The sequence below is a fragment of the Acinonyx jubatus genome, chromosome A3 (genome assembly GCF_027475565.1).
Source record: "Acinonyx jubatus isolate Ajub_Pintada_27869175 chromosome A3, VMU_Ajub_asm_v1.0, whole genome shotgun sequence".
NCBI lineage: Eukaryota > Metazoa > Chordata > Mammalia > Carnivora > Felidae > Acinonyx > Acinonyx jubatus.
The window spans coordinates 131,187,068-131,202,282 of NC_069388.1; the positions used below are offsets into that span (position 1 = coordinate 131,187,068).

At 41.2% G+C, this 15,215-nt stretch overlaps 1 protein-coding gene across 2 annotated transcripts in view; it reads right to left on the reverse strand.

Annotated features, from left to right (window-relative positions):
- Positions 1 to 972: 972 nt before the first annotated feature.
- The window catches only part of CPSF3 (cleavage and polyadenylation specific factor 3), a 39,031-nt gene continuing 24,788 nt past the window's right edge, over positions 973 to 15,215 (reverse strand). Inside the window, exons 12-18 of one of the 2 annotated variants that reach the window (XM_015081113.3) lie at positions 13,944 to 14,052; positions 12,648 to 12,746; positions 11,165 to 11,259; positions 9,574 to 9,661; positions 4,866 to 4,935; positions 3,579 to 3,675; positions 973 to 1,168 (exon numbers count right to left, since the gene is read on the reverse strand). In XM_015081113.3, the coding sequence (XP_014936599.2) occupies positions 1,067 to 1,168; positions 3,579 to 3,675; positions 4,866 to 4,935; positions 9,574 to 9,661; positions 11,165 to 11,259; positions 12,648 to 12,746; positions 13,944 to 14,052 (660 nt within the window). In that variant the 3' untranslated portion in view covers positions 973 to 1,066. The remainder of the gene's footprint in view (positions 1,169 to 3,578; positions 3,676 to 4,865; positions 4,936 to 9,573; positions 9,662 to 11,164; positions 11,260 to 12,647; positions 12,747 to 13,943; positions 14,053 to 15,215) is intronic. The other variant, XR_003426952.2, reaches the window with a different exon arrangement.

Sequence of the window (15,215 nt, forward strand, 5' to 3'; positions counted from 1 at the left end):
ACGCACGTACCCTTTCTACTCTATATACTGTCTTACTGTTTTTAAATCTATCGTAACAAAGTCTTATATGACACTTCTAAAAGGTGACCCTCTGAGCTTTGGTTTGGGCCAGAGACAAAGTGGGGTTCCTTACAGAAGAAATGTATTTCAAGTAAAACTTCCGAGTTTTGCACTGGAGTTTGTCACTACCCTGCTCAATAGCTGTGAAGTCACCAACAGGTGAGGCCACAGGAGGACTAAACAGTGTCGGTGGAGCTTAGTGACTGGTTGGCACGCCTTTCGCTTGACAGCGAGAGTGGCTCTCGCGTTAGATGGTAGGTAAAGGTGGGCGTGCGCTTGTTCCCTCCGTAGGGGCGGCCGTCACGCCCCTGTGTGGCAGCAGAGACCAGAGACCCCAGGTGACCTGCTCCCTCAGCACACAGCACCCGCCACTCCTGTGTCCAGTGACGTGCCAGTCTGAGTTACACGTACTCCAGGAAACCGGTCTAATGATTACACAGAAAGCAATTCAACAACTCACACCTGAATACCCTTGAACTTGAGTCATAAAAATTGTATTCTGAATATCGGAATTGAATGTGCAGGTATTATACAAAGAAAATACCACTGAATCCCAAAAGTCGTCATTTTACAAATGTATAAATTAAGGAATCTGGCAAGAGTATCAGGAGGGAAGAAACACAAAAGGGGCTTTAGGTGATAATCTCTATGAATTCAAACTCAGAATATGCACATGAAAATACAAACCAGTGTATTTTCTTTCCTTTTTAAAAAGGACAGTAAGGCATTCTCATTCAGTTGCTATGGGCAGACCTGAAAGGTTTCAGGGGCAGCTGTGCACATGCCTGGAAGCAGAATCAGTAAGCTCTGAAATACAGTTTATTTGGTAGTTCTGGAATCATGGACAGAGGAGTTGGTAACTTAGCAGCATTTAAGCTGTTGGAACACAGGCCATTTGAAATCACAAGTAAATAGGCTATTCCAGAGAAACTAACGTATTTTATTTTAAGAGAAGTAGAGTCAAGCATTAAAGACAAGCTTTAACATGTCCACAGACCCGCAGTTCTCAGTGAACTGGTGTGAGGGCCTCGTAGAGTCTCTGCGCGGCCAGCTCCACCATCTCCCGGAGGGACTCATCATCCTCGCTTCCTTCCTCACATTCGACTGTCTGAAAGTGAAAGCACAAACAGGCCTTTCGACGTTAAGTGTCTACAAGTGCTATATGGAAGAGAAACTACTCCTCTTTAAGAAGAGACATTTCCGGTGGGGGGGAGGGAGGCCACACGGACTCTCAAGAACCTGAACTGCGACACCGCGCGCTGGGGGGCAGGTGCCTGGATGCAGTTTCCCGACAGCACAATGACTGGGTCTAATTAGAGATGTATTTTGGAGAAAAAAAGAATAAACAGACAATCTATGGTGAACTATATTTACTTCAAAGCCCATATTCTGACCCAGTAAATGATACTACAAGGAAGTTAGTCTTTGTAATACAAATTACTGAGCTCTGGATGTGCTCGTCTGCTCAGCATTTGGAAGCTTTTTTTTTTTTTCATCATTTGGTATTAAATTTGATTTAGGCTTACAATCTTCTAGTTATTTCTCAGCTACAAAACACTACAAGCTGTTTTATTTATTTTTTTAATGTTTATTTTTTGCAGTGCCTGGGTGGCTCAGTTAGCTGAGTGTCTGACTTCAGCTCAGGTCATGCACTCGTGGTTTGTGAGTCTGAGCCCCGCGTTGCCCCGCGTTGGGCTCTGTGCTGACAGTCTCCCTCTCTGCCCCGCCCCTGCTTGCACTCTCTCTCTTAAAAGAGACCTGGAGTTCTCAGTGAACTCTCTCTTAGAGAGAGAGAGCGCAAGCGGGAGAGGGGTACAGAGAGAGGGAACAGAGGATCCAAAGCGGGCTCTACAGTGACAGCAGTGAGCCCGATGTGGGGCTCAAACTCACAACCTGCGAGATCATGACCTGAACGGAAGTCAGATGCTCAACTGGACTGAGCCACCCAGGTTTTATACGCTGTTTTAAAATTTTTTTATCATACCATAAATATTGTTCATATCAAAACTTAGTAAAGAAAAAAAATAACACCCTTATTCTATGATGTAATGATAACTACTGTTAACATTTTAGGGTATAACATTCCAGACTTTTAGCTATACATATATATTTCTTTAAAACCAAAACGGGGTAATTTATCATCCTTGCTATCTTGTAACTGTTCTTTCCACTCAATAATGCAGGTGGACACCTGTGCACATTAGTCACCCACATGGCCATCTTCCTGATGGCCTGTATATATATACTTCCCGATATATACAGTACTCCATGTATAAGCACACACCATACACATACTCTATTTATTCGGTTATTTTGTTTACTGTCTCCCACTCTTGGATATTTTGGTCTCTTGCAGTTTTGTTTATATTATAATCACTGCTAAAATGGAAATCCTTGTATATATATCTTTGCTCTATTTTATCATTAACTTGTCTAATTATTTTCTTCGTTTAAGTCCAGTTAAGTGTAACTGTAGATAAAGGCATTTATTTTTTGAGCCTTTCATGCATATCACCAAACTGCTCTGCAGAAAGAACGTGCTGTATCATTTAAAATTGCCTCCCCGCCCCAAACTGCACCTGAGAATAAACTTCCTGTTTTCACCATCACTGGGTCACAGCACTCTTGTTAATAATCTGTGACCACATGATCGGCAAACAGTGATATTTCATACTTTGTCTGTATTTCCTCTAATTATTAGTGGGTTGGATCTGAACATTTGTTTCCTGTGTTTGCTGGCTATCCATATTTCATCTCTAGAGATTCACTTGTTTATGTTCTTATCTTATTTTTCTACTGGGGTAAGATAAACTTAGTGTCTCCTCAAAGCATCTGTATAGTTACAGAACATAAAAGAAATTTAAAACATGTTATTTGCTTAGAACTGTTTTAATCTTCAAAACCAAGCCCGCAAGGAAGATATACTTATTCATTTATGCTTGTGGAATACTTATGTGGGATCTGTGGTGTGAGACCAGAGCAGGCTCGAATCCTATTGTCTGAGACAGCCACTTGGATCTTGCTGGTGCAAACCAGAGAGCGGCTTCTCTGAAAAAATCTAAAATCAACCGGATGCCAAACTAGAGAAAATGCCGGGGTGGATTCAGGCCTCTCGTGGAACAGGAAGACAATGGGGGAGTATACACATACCGACGTGTGCTGTGCAGTGCCACGCAAGAACACTTAGAGAGGATGGGAAAGAAGCAATAAAGTGGGGTGCCCGCCTGGCTCAGCCGGAAGAGCATCCCACTTCCGATCGCGCTTGAAGTTGTGGGTTCGAGCCCTGCACTGTGTGTCGAGATTGCTTAAAAAATAATTAAAAAATAAATAAAAGAAAAAGCAAGAACATATGACTTTACGTATAGTAACATAAACCCAGCCTGTGAAAAGCTATGTAGGAAAAATCTGGAAGGACACGTCAGAATGGAAAAGTGTGCTGTCTGGTGTGAGACCAGATCATTTTTGTTCTCGCTTTCTTTCCCAAATGTCTTGATGTGCAGGAAGGAGCAGTTACATACCCGTGTCTCCAGGTTTATATTAGCAGCTTTTCCATCCACTGTGACACTGAGAATGGAACCGTCCTTTACACTTACACAGTCTTCTCCAAATATGTCCCTTAAGACAAACAAAGATGCAGCATTAGTACAAAGTACATTTACAAATAAGTCAAGTACACTTTCGTATACTGAGGGAAAAATAATATTGAAAACAGCCCCTAATTCCAAAGTAGACGACTTCTATCTATTCCTGAGATGTACTTGATGTAACTTCACATATTTTGTTAATTTTATAAAATGAGTAAAATCCACAGCTATCATTAAGAATGCTTGCTTCAGGGGTGCCTGACTGGCTCAGTCGGTAGAGCATGTGACTCTTGATCTCAGGGCCATGAGTTCAAGCTCCATGTTGGGCCAAGAGCTTACTTAAATCTTAGTAAGAAGCCCCTTCTACACAGAAGGAAAACAAGACACATGGAAGGGATCTGAAGCCCCAAGGCTGGAAAGCAGCAGAGCCGGTATTCAAATCCAGGCATCTAGTTGAAGTGGCTCACAAGTCCACAGGCTGTCTGCCCCTGTGAATCAGTTCCAGAAGCCTCGGAGTCAAACTATTCACTGAGCATCTTTTGTGTGTCATCTTCCTAGTGACAGAAGTCACTAAGACACTGCCTCTGTCATTGAGAAGCTACAGTTTTTTATTTGTTTGTTTTATTTTAGAGAATAAGAGAGCACGCACGAGTGGGGAAGAAAGGAGGGGGGAGGGGGAGAAAGAGAGGGAGAGGGAGAGAGACAGAGACAGAGACAGAGACAGAGACAGAGACAGAGAGAGGGAGACAGAGAATCTTAAGCAGGCTCCATGCACACCTCGGAGCTCAATCCCGCGACCCTGGGATCATGACCTGAGCTGAAATCAAGAGTCAGACACTTAACAGCCACCCAGGCACCCCTCAAGGAGCTACAGTTTAATCATTAATTTGCACATCTGTCCCCATCAGTTACAGGGGCTCCTGCAACAGCAGTCCAATCAGCAGGCTGGACACAGGCAAGAAAAGGCAGTCAGCGAATCTTCGTCAACTATAACAGAAATGGCGGACCACAGAGGTCAAAGGTATCTGGAACTAGCTAGAGTGTTTAGCTGGAAGGATGCAGTTCAAGCCACGTAACAGACACAAACTCAGACATCCAGAGCGGTCAAGTAACCTGTCTGAGCCTCACAACCATTAGTGAGTCAGAACTAAATGCCAGCTGCCTCCTCCCCGCCCTCTGCCTTGCTCACCCTTGTGGGGCAATAATTGGGGCAACACTTACTGGAGCATGATCTCCAACCTTTTGCTATAAACGTGCATTTCTAATTTTTTAGAAACCTTCTGTACTGCACCTGGGGGGGAAAAAAAGCAAGAGTTCAATTTCCAAATTCTTATTTAAAAGTATTCCCGAGTCAGTAATCTGAACACAGTTATTGATAAGGTAATTAACTACGGAATCCTTCAAGTGACCAACACTCCATCTACCTGCTGCGGCAAACTGCTTTTTTGTTCTTGTTAAACAAAGAACCACAAAATGACATTTAAGATGATTTCGAATTTTATTTGTAATGTTTCTCAAACTTTTCCACATTTCCTTTGTGAGTGAAGTGAAATCGTGACTCCAGGAGTTCTAGGGGCACATCCATGCTCAGAGATCTCTGAAGTTTTTGCTTTACCTAAAACATTATACAAATTTAGTACTGTACTATATATAATGCACCTGTAATGATTTTACTAAAATTAATATTTAAAATAATTTGCCAATTAGGGGGTACCTGGCTGGCTCGGTTGGTGGAACGTGTGACTCTTGATCTCAGGGTTATAAGTTCGAGCCACACACTGTGTGTAGAGATTACTTTGAAGAAAAAAATCTTTAAGAAATGGAATGAAATAAAACGACTTGTCAGATTACTTAGCTTCCCCTTCCCAAAACAATCTGATGGTTCAGGAAGATGATCTGGAGTTTCAAGTGTGCCCAGGGACATAACCATCTCCCAGGCTATCACCAGCAATAAAACAGTACAGAACTATCTGGCTGTTCCTTACAAAGTTATTTTGCCATAAAAAGGAGTGAAGACTGATTCATGCTACAGCGATGAACCTTGAAAGCATTATGCTAAGTGAAAGAAGCTAGTCACAAAAACCCATGTGTTATAATTCTATTTATATGAAGTGTCCAGAAGAGGCAAATCCATAGAGACAAAGTAGATTAGTGGTTGTTTGGGGGATTATAGCTAGAGATACGGTGTCTCTTTGTGGAGTGATGTAAATGTTTTAAAGTTGACTGTGGTGAATCTACTCTCTGGAAGAGTCAAATTGTCATTTCTTCCAAATTACTCTGTAAGTCAGACGATAATAACTCTGATTAATTTTAACTCATGAGTCTTTTTCCTTTTTAAAAAATGTAGATATCGGGTTGTCTGGGTGGCTCAGTCAGTTAAGCGTCCAACTCTTGGTTTCAGCTCAGGTCATGATCTCACAGTTCGTGGGACTGAGCCCCGTGTCGGGCTCCGTGCTGATGGTGTGGACCCTGCTTGGGATTCTCTCTCTCTACCCTTTTCCTGCTTGTGCTCTCTCTCTCTCTCTCTCAAAATAAATATTTAAAAAAATGTAGATCTCATTGACATAGAACATTATAGGAGTTTCAGATATACAACATAATGATTTGATGTTGGTATACATAGCAAAATGATCACGGTAAGTGTAGTTAACCATCCATCACAACACACAGTCACAAAAGTTTTTTTTTCCTTGTGATGAAACGGTTTCATGAGTTTTAACTAAATATACAACAAACCAGATGCCAGCCTAGAAAGCTATATAATAAAACTTTATACTTCAATTATGATCAATGCTATTAAGTATCATATAAGCACTTAACTGACATGTAAAATCTCATAAAAGACAGTATTAAAAACATTTAAGCCATGAAACTATTAAAAGAAACTTTCAAAAATGTGAGTGCACATGTATGTATATTTGCATATTTATTACTAATATTTAATAAGCTCCTCAGACACCTAAGATTACACTGTGTATAATGTGAAATCATAGTTCTACACGTATAACTGCCCTTAGTAGTGTGTGTGTCAAAACAGGACACAGGTGCAGAAGAATGTAATGGAATGTAAGAACATAAAATAATATATTTTGAAAAATAAGCTTTGCTGTGCGTCCTCGTCCTCAGTGAGAAGGGATACAGAATTGAAGTCGGGGCTAAACACACACACACAGACACAAATACAAGTTTCCAGAATCTGAACCCAAGTGTCAACAGGCTAAGAAATTAAAGGCGAGCGAAATGCTAGCAACACAGAATCAGACTGTTCACAGAAGTTGCCTCTCAAATAGACTTGGCAAACTTCTGGAAATGGCCAGATCCTGTTTTAGGCTTTGTGAACCACATGGTCTCTGCTGTAACTACTCAACTCTGCTGTGGCTGCTCAAAGAGCAGCACTAGACGGTATGTAAACAAACGGGCATTGCTGTTTCAATAAAACTTTATAAAAACAGGTGGAGGGATGGACGTGGCTTGTGGGCCTTACTTGTTGACTGTGCTCTAACACATTAAAATACCATGTTTGGATACGACAAAGTCAATTCTTGCCACAAGAAACGTACAGAACGAACGTCCTTAACTGCCCCATGTGCAGCAAATGAAAAGAGGGAGTGTGTCAGTCCTTGTAATATTTTCCAGATTCTGCAGAAGCAAGTACTACCTAGTAAACCCTGTCACTTAGCCCTGAGGGTGACAGCAGCACTCCACGCTAAGGTATCACTTCCTGAGTCACTCCTTGGGTCACTGTCTTCTCTCTTTAAAATTCATCTCGTCTGTTTTCTCTCACCCTCTGTATCTAACCCAGGAAATACTGCTGGCTTGACCTTCGACGTCATGTCCAGAATCAAACCACTTTCTGCCACCAGCACCACTCCCACCCTCCCCGGAGTGCCACCTCCTACCTGCAGGGCCACAGGAGCTCCAACCTGAAACATCTGCTTTCTTACTTGCCCTCCCCAATCTCCTCTCAACGAGCACCACAGCAATCCTTTAAAAACCTTACAGTATTACTCAGTATTACAGTATTACACTTTACTCAGACTACAAGTCCAAAGTCCTTCAAATGGCCCACAGAACCCTACACGTCTGCCCCTACTCCAAACCCCGTGAGGCTGCCCCAGCGCTAACATATCCGCTCCTAAAGCATAACAATCTGCTTTGTTTGCGGTACCTGAAGCACCTAGAAGAGTACCTGCCAAACAGAAGGTGCTCGATCAGTATGTGTCAAATGAATATGCAAGCACCTCACTACTCCAGAAGAAAATAGTATCCTTTTCATGTAACACAAAGTAGGCAAGAACGAGGGAAAATAGGCCAGCCAGCTAATTTAGCACAAGAAACTCATGGAAAAAAACCTATTCCTACTTGTCTCCAATGAATCTCTGCTGAAATGCCCAGAGGCTAACTTTAGGGAGAAATGTTTATATAATTATTGTTACTGAAAATGGATCACTAATAATAGTTACTTCTGACTCAACGACCATCAATCAGAGTGAAGGTGCATTTTCATGCTGGATCAGAGCACTAAGAAAAGTACCCGGTGTAAGGTCAGACCGGTCTAGGATGGCTCACATGTTCCTTCCCTACAACACAGACGGGAAATACGAAGCCCGGCCGTGTTCTCAGCAAAGTGGGCATCAACACCGAAAGGTGCGCCCACGAAAAACCCCGCGTGTAATTCTTGGGTTCTTGTCCCCTGTGCTTCGCTCCGTCCCTTGTTCCGCTGCTCCTAACTGCTGTGCCACTAGTTAGTGGTGGCCTCTGTAAAAGGTCCCCCCTCCTACACACCCCCCCCACCCTGCACTTCATCCTTTACATTTGTATCACCTAAGATAGGCAAAATGTAAAACCGTCAAATAAGAGAAAACTGACCACTGCCTTTAAAACTGTTCTGGCCTGGGCGTGTTTTGTGCTCCAGGGCAGAGACTGGGACGCTGAATGAGCATCCTGTGAGAATCCGAGCTGGATGTTCTCCTGTGGCCTGTATAAACACACAGCTCCCTCCCCCACGTTAGGTGCACACAGGGGGATCCATTACCCATTGATTCAATTAAAACACATGATCAGTGGTGCCCAAATTGAAATTTTTAGTGTTACTCAAATTCAAATGCTTACCTCAGATGAGTAATTTACACTTGTCTAGGTATTTATTCATGCCAGAATTTAGTTGTTATAAGAAGACGCATTATGAACTATTCAGCTAAACATTTTTTCCTTCTGAAATCAAATACTACTAACCCATTTTTTATTTTATTTTTTTATTTTAAGAAAGAGAACTATTCTATCAGAGAACAAGATCTGAGGCTAGGAGAGGGGTACAGGCTGGCCTTTATTTCAGGCTGGCCCCTGAAATTCTTCAGGGTGACTTCCTCCCATAGTAGCAAAAAGGGCTACTTTATATGCCAATGATGCATACCTTAAGACATGTTTAATATTGATTTATATATAAAATAGAATAAAACTATGAAGACATAACACAAAGGTATCTTTACTAACACAAAGATATCTTTCTTTGACTGAAAGTTGCTACGTACCAAGAAAACAAAAAGTGGTTGCAAAATTGCCCTATAGAGAGATTCCATTCAGTTCAACAAGTTTTACTAAATGTGTATAAGGCAGCATTATTTTTTACTAGACCTGCTGGCTCAATTCAGCAATACTTTGGAATTTCTGTTAAACTGTTTTTAAGAGGACTATTACTAAGGAATTTTATCTTTGTGTTCACGGCAACCAGAATTTTGGCAATAGCACAAGACCCAAAACAGAAAGTAAAATATTAGTAATCTGCATTGTTATACATATATTATATCTTAAAGGTGACAGGAAGGGGAAAATCAGATTTCAAGTTCTAGGACTCTGTCTTCTGCTTTTTAGTTCACAGACCACGGGAGAAGCCAAAGAATTAATTGATAAAAATGAAATAATGTTATACCTTTCCTGATTTTCGGGTTTGACTGAACTTCCAGGATCACGGTTGTTACTGTATCCGCATACATGTCGTTGGAAGGGTTTGCTAACCACTGGGAAGCAAGAGGCAGAATTAGGAAGGTAGGAATACAGCTAACCACAAAAGACTGTACATATGGGACTTCTGTTTCTAGCATTTTCCACTGACATTAACTAATTGTTTCCTAAAACTAATAATGCGGGACTTCTCTAATGTCCTACTAATAACAATGGTAACATGTCCTGAGCACTTCCTCTGCGGCAGGGGCCTGATATGCATTCCCTCATTTAATCCTCCTACCCAGCACCTTCGTCTCACAGAGGTCACTGGTGTGAGGTGACCGGTGGGGACCGCTGGCAGCAGGCCGAGCCCTAAGCACCGTGTTTCAGAAGTACACCCAGTGCCGGCACAGGGTAGTATCTCTAAACATGTACTTTTGTTTCTCACACGAAGCCGAAGCCTAGGACCCTGACGCTTGTGCACATGCTGGGTGGGTGTTCCAAGATAGTTTTCCAGGCCTGCCGGGCCAGGGAGAGAGCAGGTGAATTACTTCAGGAACACGTGCCTTGCCTACCTGTTACCTTTCCAAAAAGCGCTTTTACAAGCGTCGTGAGGCACTTGGAAACCTTTCTCTGAGACGCTCTTGGACATGTTAATTCCAGGGAATACAAACACAGCAGTTAGTAGAAAGAGCTAAATGAACGTCTCTAATAATTTTTCCCTTTCCTAGGGCAGTAGTGTTTATGTATTATTGTGTCTGACATCGTGTTATAGACAACTACTCCTTCTGACACTTTCTTCAGTTACTTTCATCTTTATGAATCAAATTTCAACTTAGATCCCAGAACTGCAGTGGAACCCGAGTTGGCAGATCTTTTTTAGTTTTAAAAAATAATGTGTATGAACAAAGTAGCGCACCATCTAGCTGGGAAATTTACACGCAATTCTTCCTGAGGCAGAGAATGAAACCAGGCACCTCCCTGGATCATTCAGTTCGAGGATTCACTCTAAAAGTGCTTCTTTGAAGCGGACAGATGCCAAGCTATCAAAATCAACCATCAAATTAATTTGGTGTCTGGGTTCCAAATTCCACCTGTAGGAATTGAAAATTCTAATAGTAGAAGCCACATTCAGTGGTTTCTAGCCTTTGTGTATTTGGGTCATTTCAATATTGCTTATTTGAATTTTCAAAATTCCACGGTCTTAAAAGTGCTAACATGACAAGTCTATTTGTTTCAGTGTAACAATTTGATTTTTCTCTTGAGAATGTCGGATGTTCTGATGTAACTGAAGACATCCAGGGCCATCACAAAATTAGTTGAAACTTCTCATCTGAGAGACCTATACTCACTATACATGCTAAATATTAAGCCTTAATTTAATACTAGTTTTTATGTTACTAGAACTACATAGAAAATGCCCAGTGAGGTCATATTTAAAGCTGGTCTTGGAAAAAAAACATGCATGTATATATTTGCCAGTAATTTTTTTCTTAAGAACAAATTTTCTCTACAATTATATGTGAAGTCTTAAAACTTTTTTCCCCTCTTTGTTTAGGCAAATGATCTTATCTTACTTCTAATACCACCATTCCTGGTTCCTGTATTACAGTAATATTTTTGAATACTTTCAGAGCAGGTTTTTCTTGAATTTCTAATTCTTCCACATCACCTGAAAAAAGGAAGCAATATTAAGATGTATATAATTTTCTGATAATCTTCCAGAGGCATCATTATTCCTTTGTTTATAGAGATAGCTGAAATAAATCTGATTCACAATGAAAAAATTAATTACTCATTTGAATAGTGAGATTTCAAATAACTAAGTAAGTTTTATGTTGATTGCTTACAGCAACTGAAAGATCTCAACATGTATTCTAAAAATTCATCTAATGAGGCAGGATTTACCTGGGACATGAAACATCTTATCAGTTGCAAACTTCGGTGATTGTTAAATATCTGTGTTTACGTAAGAGATTTAGCCTTAGCCACTAGCGTCTTACTACTCCACTAGTATCTTAAAATCTGACACGAGACTAGTCAACTACTGCCAATAGTCACTTCTTCCTTCTGTCTTCATAAGCTTAATCATTCTTTAGGGAAATTCTATTGTCTAAGAGGAGGCTTTTCTGGTCCTTCCAGTCACCTCTTAATTAAGAATTAACTCAGACATATTTTATTAACTTTCTATGTTATGACCTGTAATTCTCATGTGAAGATGAAGCAAAAAAAGATTTTCTTTCTACTGACTTATTTTATAGTAATATTTTGTTATTTGAATAACGAAGAGCACATTAATAGAAAGTAATTTAAATTGTTCCCGCTTTGGGGTGCCTGGGTGGCTCAGTCTGTTGAGCGTCAGACTTCGGCTCAGGTCATCTCACAGCTTGTGGGTTTGAGCCCCGCATTGGGCTCTGTGCTGACAGCTCAGAGCCTGGATCCTGCTTCAGATTCTGTGTCTCCTTCTCTCTCTGCCCCTTCGCTACTTGTGCTCTCAAATATAATAAACAAACATTAAAAAAAAATTATAGAAAAAAAATTAAAGTGTTCACGCTTATTAGAGGGCATCCATGCCTTTTAACTTAGTCATTGCCTCTCATTATGTTAATACATAAAAATCTAACTCAAATGATCTAATATGAAAACAGAATAGGTTTACTGTTTTATTGGCCTTTGGCCAGTGTTCGTGTGTTCTTCTAAAACCTGCCGTATAGACTGGTACTGATGGAACCAGAAAACCTATTTTCACTGAACAAAGAAAAGAGATAGATGAAATTTAGAAGAGTAAACTAAAGTGGATTTTAAACATGAGCAGCAAAGGTTACTGATATTTTTAGAATTTTCAGTGGATCAAAGCTAAGAAGTATAATGCAATTAAAAAAAACTTAGGAGTATATTTTCAAAAATTTACCCAAAGGTGATAACATGTCCAAGTGAAGTGCAAATAACATCTGTGCAATTCTGAGACAACAACCCAAATGGAACAGTCTCCTTTCCTGGGTATATACTTCTCTTACTCAAAAGCAGAAAACAATTAGGTGAATTTCAAGAAATACCCACCTGTCAACTTCTGTAACTGGTAATAGAGCAAATTAAAAGGACCAGTATACGGAATGGCTTGGGTCTGTTTCACAGTGCTCATGGCCAAGTCAGTATAATCTGAAGAGAAAATTAGAATAGATACACTTTAACAATACTGGTCGCAGAAAATAGAGCCTGTAAACACATACACGAGTAGAGAGAAATTAAAGCAAAGTAAAGGAGAACTTATTTTTGAGAAAGCTTAGAAGATGCTCCTTAATTGGTTCCTGCCCTACATTCCCCCCTTAACTCCCCACAGCCACCCCCCCACTAGTTAGCTTTTGCTTCAGCCGTAAGAAAGCAGCCTCACTGCCCTCAAAAAATCAGGTCCCTGGAGATCTCCGAGCCAGGGCACCAGCTGTCCTCTGCTTTCTTCTGGGCCAGGCAACGCCGGCAATCCTTCACCACCTGCCACAAGGGCTACCTGGTTTGCAAAACTTGTTCCGACTTGTCTGGGTCCGTTCTCTCCTCATGCACTTACCATGCACCTCTCTGTCACTCATCAGTGCTGGGACTAGCTCTTGACAAGGCTGCACCTCTCCCTAGACAGCCTTCCAGGGGCTGGCACCATGCTCTGTAGCATACCTTTAGTCCTCCAACGCCTGGCACTGTGCCTGGCACGGAGTAAGATCCACTAACCGCTGGATAGAGAACAAGTTACACTCCACTGTGTGATGGGCTAGAAGCTGACAGCTGGCCCAGCTCAGATGAATCCCTAAACACTGCTATTTCTTCCTCCTTCATGAGGTGCTCATACTCTGTTATGGCTATCTGCATAAAACTGAGCACCATTACTGAAGATAATAATACCATATTTACTGTGAAAGCAGTGATGGCTCAGCATTTACACAGGCACACGACATAAAGGCCCAGCAAGGAATGTACAACTATAGGTCACAAAGACCAAAATGCGTGTGTGTGTCGGGGGTGGGGTGGGGGGGCATTCAAGTTTACGTTAGAAAACAAAAGTACCAGGACTCCACTGTAAAAGGTGGAAAACAGGCTTGTAAAGGGTCAGCAGGAGCAGTCAACCTGTCTTAGAGGTCAACTTATGTTCCCAGTTAAGAAAAAAGTTATTTTGCAAAGAATTCAAACATTTAAGTAGTTCAAGGAAGATTTTTTTTTCCCCCATAAAACTATGTGGATCATTAATTCATCAATTTCTGTTTTATTATTTGGCTGCTACTTAAGATTTGGCCATTAGTATGAAAAGTTTTCACAGATTTTCTTTCAATATTAAAATAACTGATATTTGATGTTTAATAGTATACTTACTGGAGAGGTCACAAGGAGAAAGTATGTGATAATTAAAGTTTCTTTTAACAAGTATTCCTGAGACCCGCTGGCCTTGTTCTGGTTTTTTGTCTGCTAAAAAGCCCATGACCTATTATTAAAAAAAAAAAACACAAAAAACTTGAAAAAAACAGAATCTTGGAAAATGCAATTATTTAGAGATTCAATCACAATGATGACCATCTGACATGTGAACCATGAAAATGACATGAGTTTTAACATGAAAAATAAAAAATGTTATATAGGTCTATGATGAGGACAGGAACAGAGCCACCAAGAGACCAAAGGCAAGAGTCACGGGGCAGATCTGGCAAGAAGAGCTAGGTTCAGTTCAGTTCCAGTCAGTTCAGCAACCAAGTAAACGTATAGGTGCTGGGGCCTCCGAAAGCTGTCAACAGTTGTAATATGGTGGGAAGGCTGCAGGTGCAGGCCAGAAATGTACGTGCTCCTGCACGCTGGTTTAGGCCTCGTACACAGCGAGCTCCCTCATGCAAAGGTGCAAGTCTATACTGGGCTCAACACGAGCAGAGGAGGAGCATCTTTGGATAGAGAGGTCAATAAAGATAGGTGATATCTCATCAATAAAGATAAGATCTTGCCAATATCTGTCCATAAAGACAGGTGTTGAAGAACTCCTACGACCAAGGGGCAAGAATTTTTAAAAGAAAGTAATGATTGCTCAAAAACTAACAAAACCAAATACCTTACAAGCATGAAACCCAACTTTCTTAAATGTAACTGGTCTTCGCTACTAATAAATGAACCCAAAGAGGAAAAAGCCAGTGTATTTCATACGTGTTTCCTCTCATCAAGTAAGGACAAAGAGCAGCCAGGCAGTGATACCAGTGTGTGCTCTTATAACTGTATGAGGGGACAAGGCTCTACGTCAGATGATTTGTCAGGGTGACTTTTCCCTTCAGTGCTGGTGAGGTGATGAAAGGAGCACTGCCCCCAGGAGACCGATCTTAAATACAGGGATGGCCCAGATGACGAGAAGCTGGGTGAGCTTGTCCGCCTGCACACGAGCCCCTCAGAGAGCAAGACCGAGAGAGCAAGGATTCCTCTGACTTCGCCCGCTGTGGCCGGCTGTGCCGAGCGCGTGGTTTCCAATGTGCTGATTTATTAACATACATACAACTGGCTGGCCTGACACGTGTACAAGGTGAGTGGCTTTTCTGATAGTTCTTTGTGGATCTGCTTCCCTTCACCTACTTCTTAGTTTCTGTTTTGCATGGTTGAGGATGGCTGCCGTAA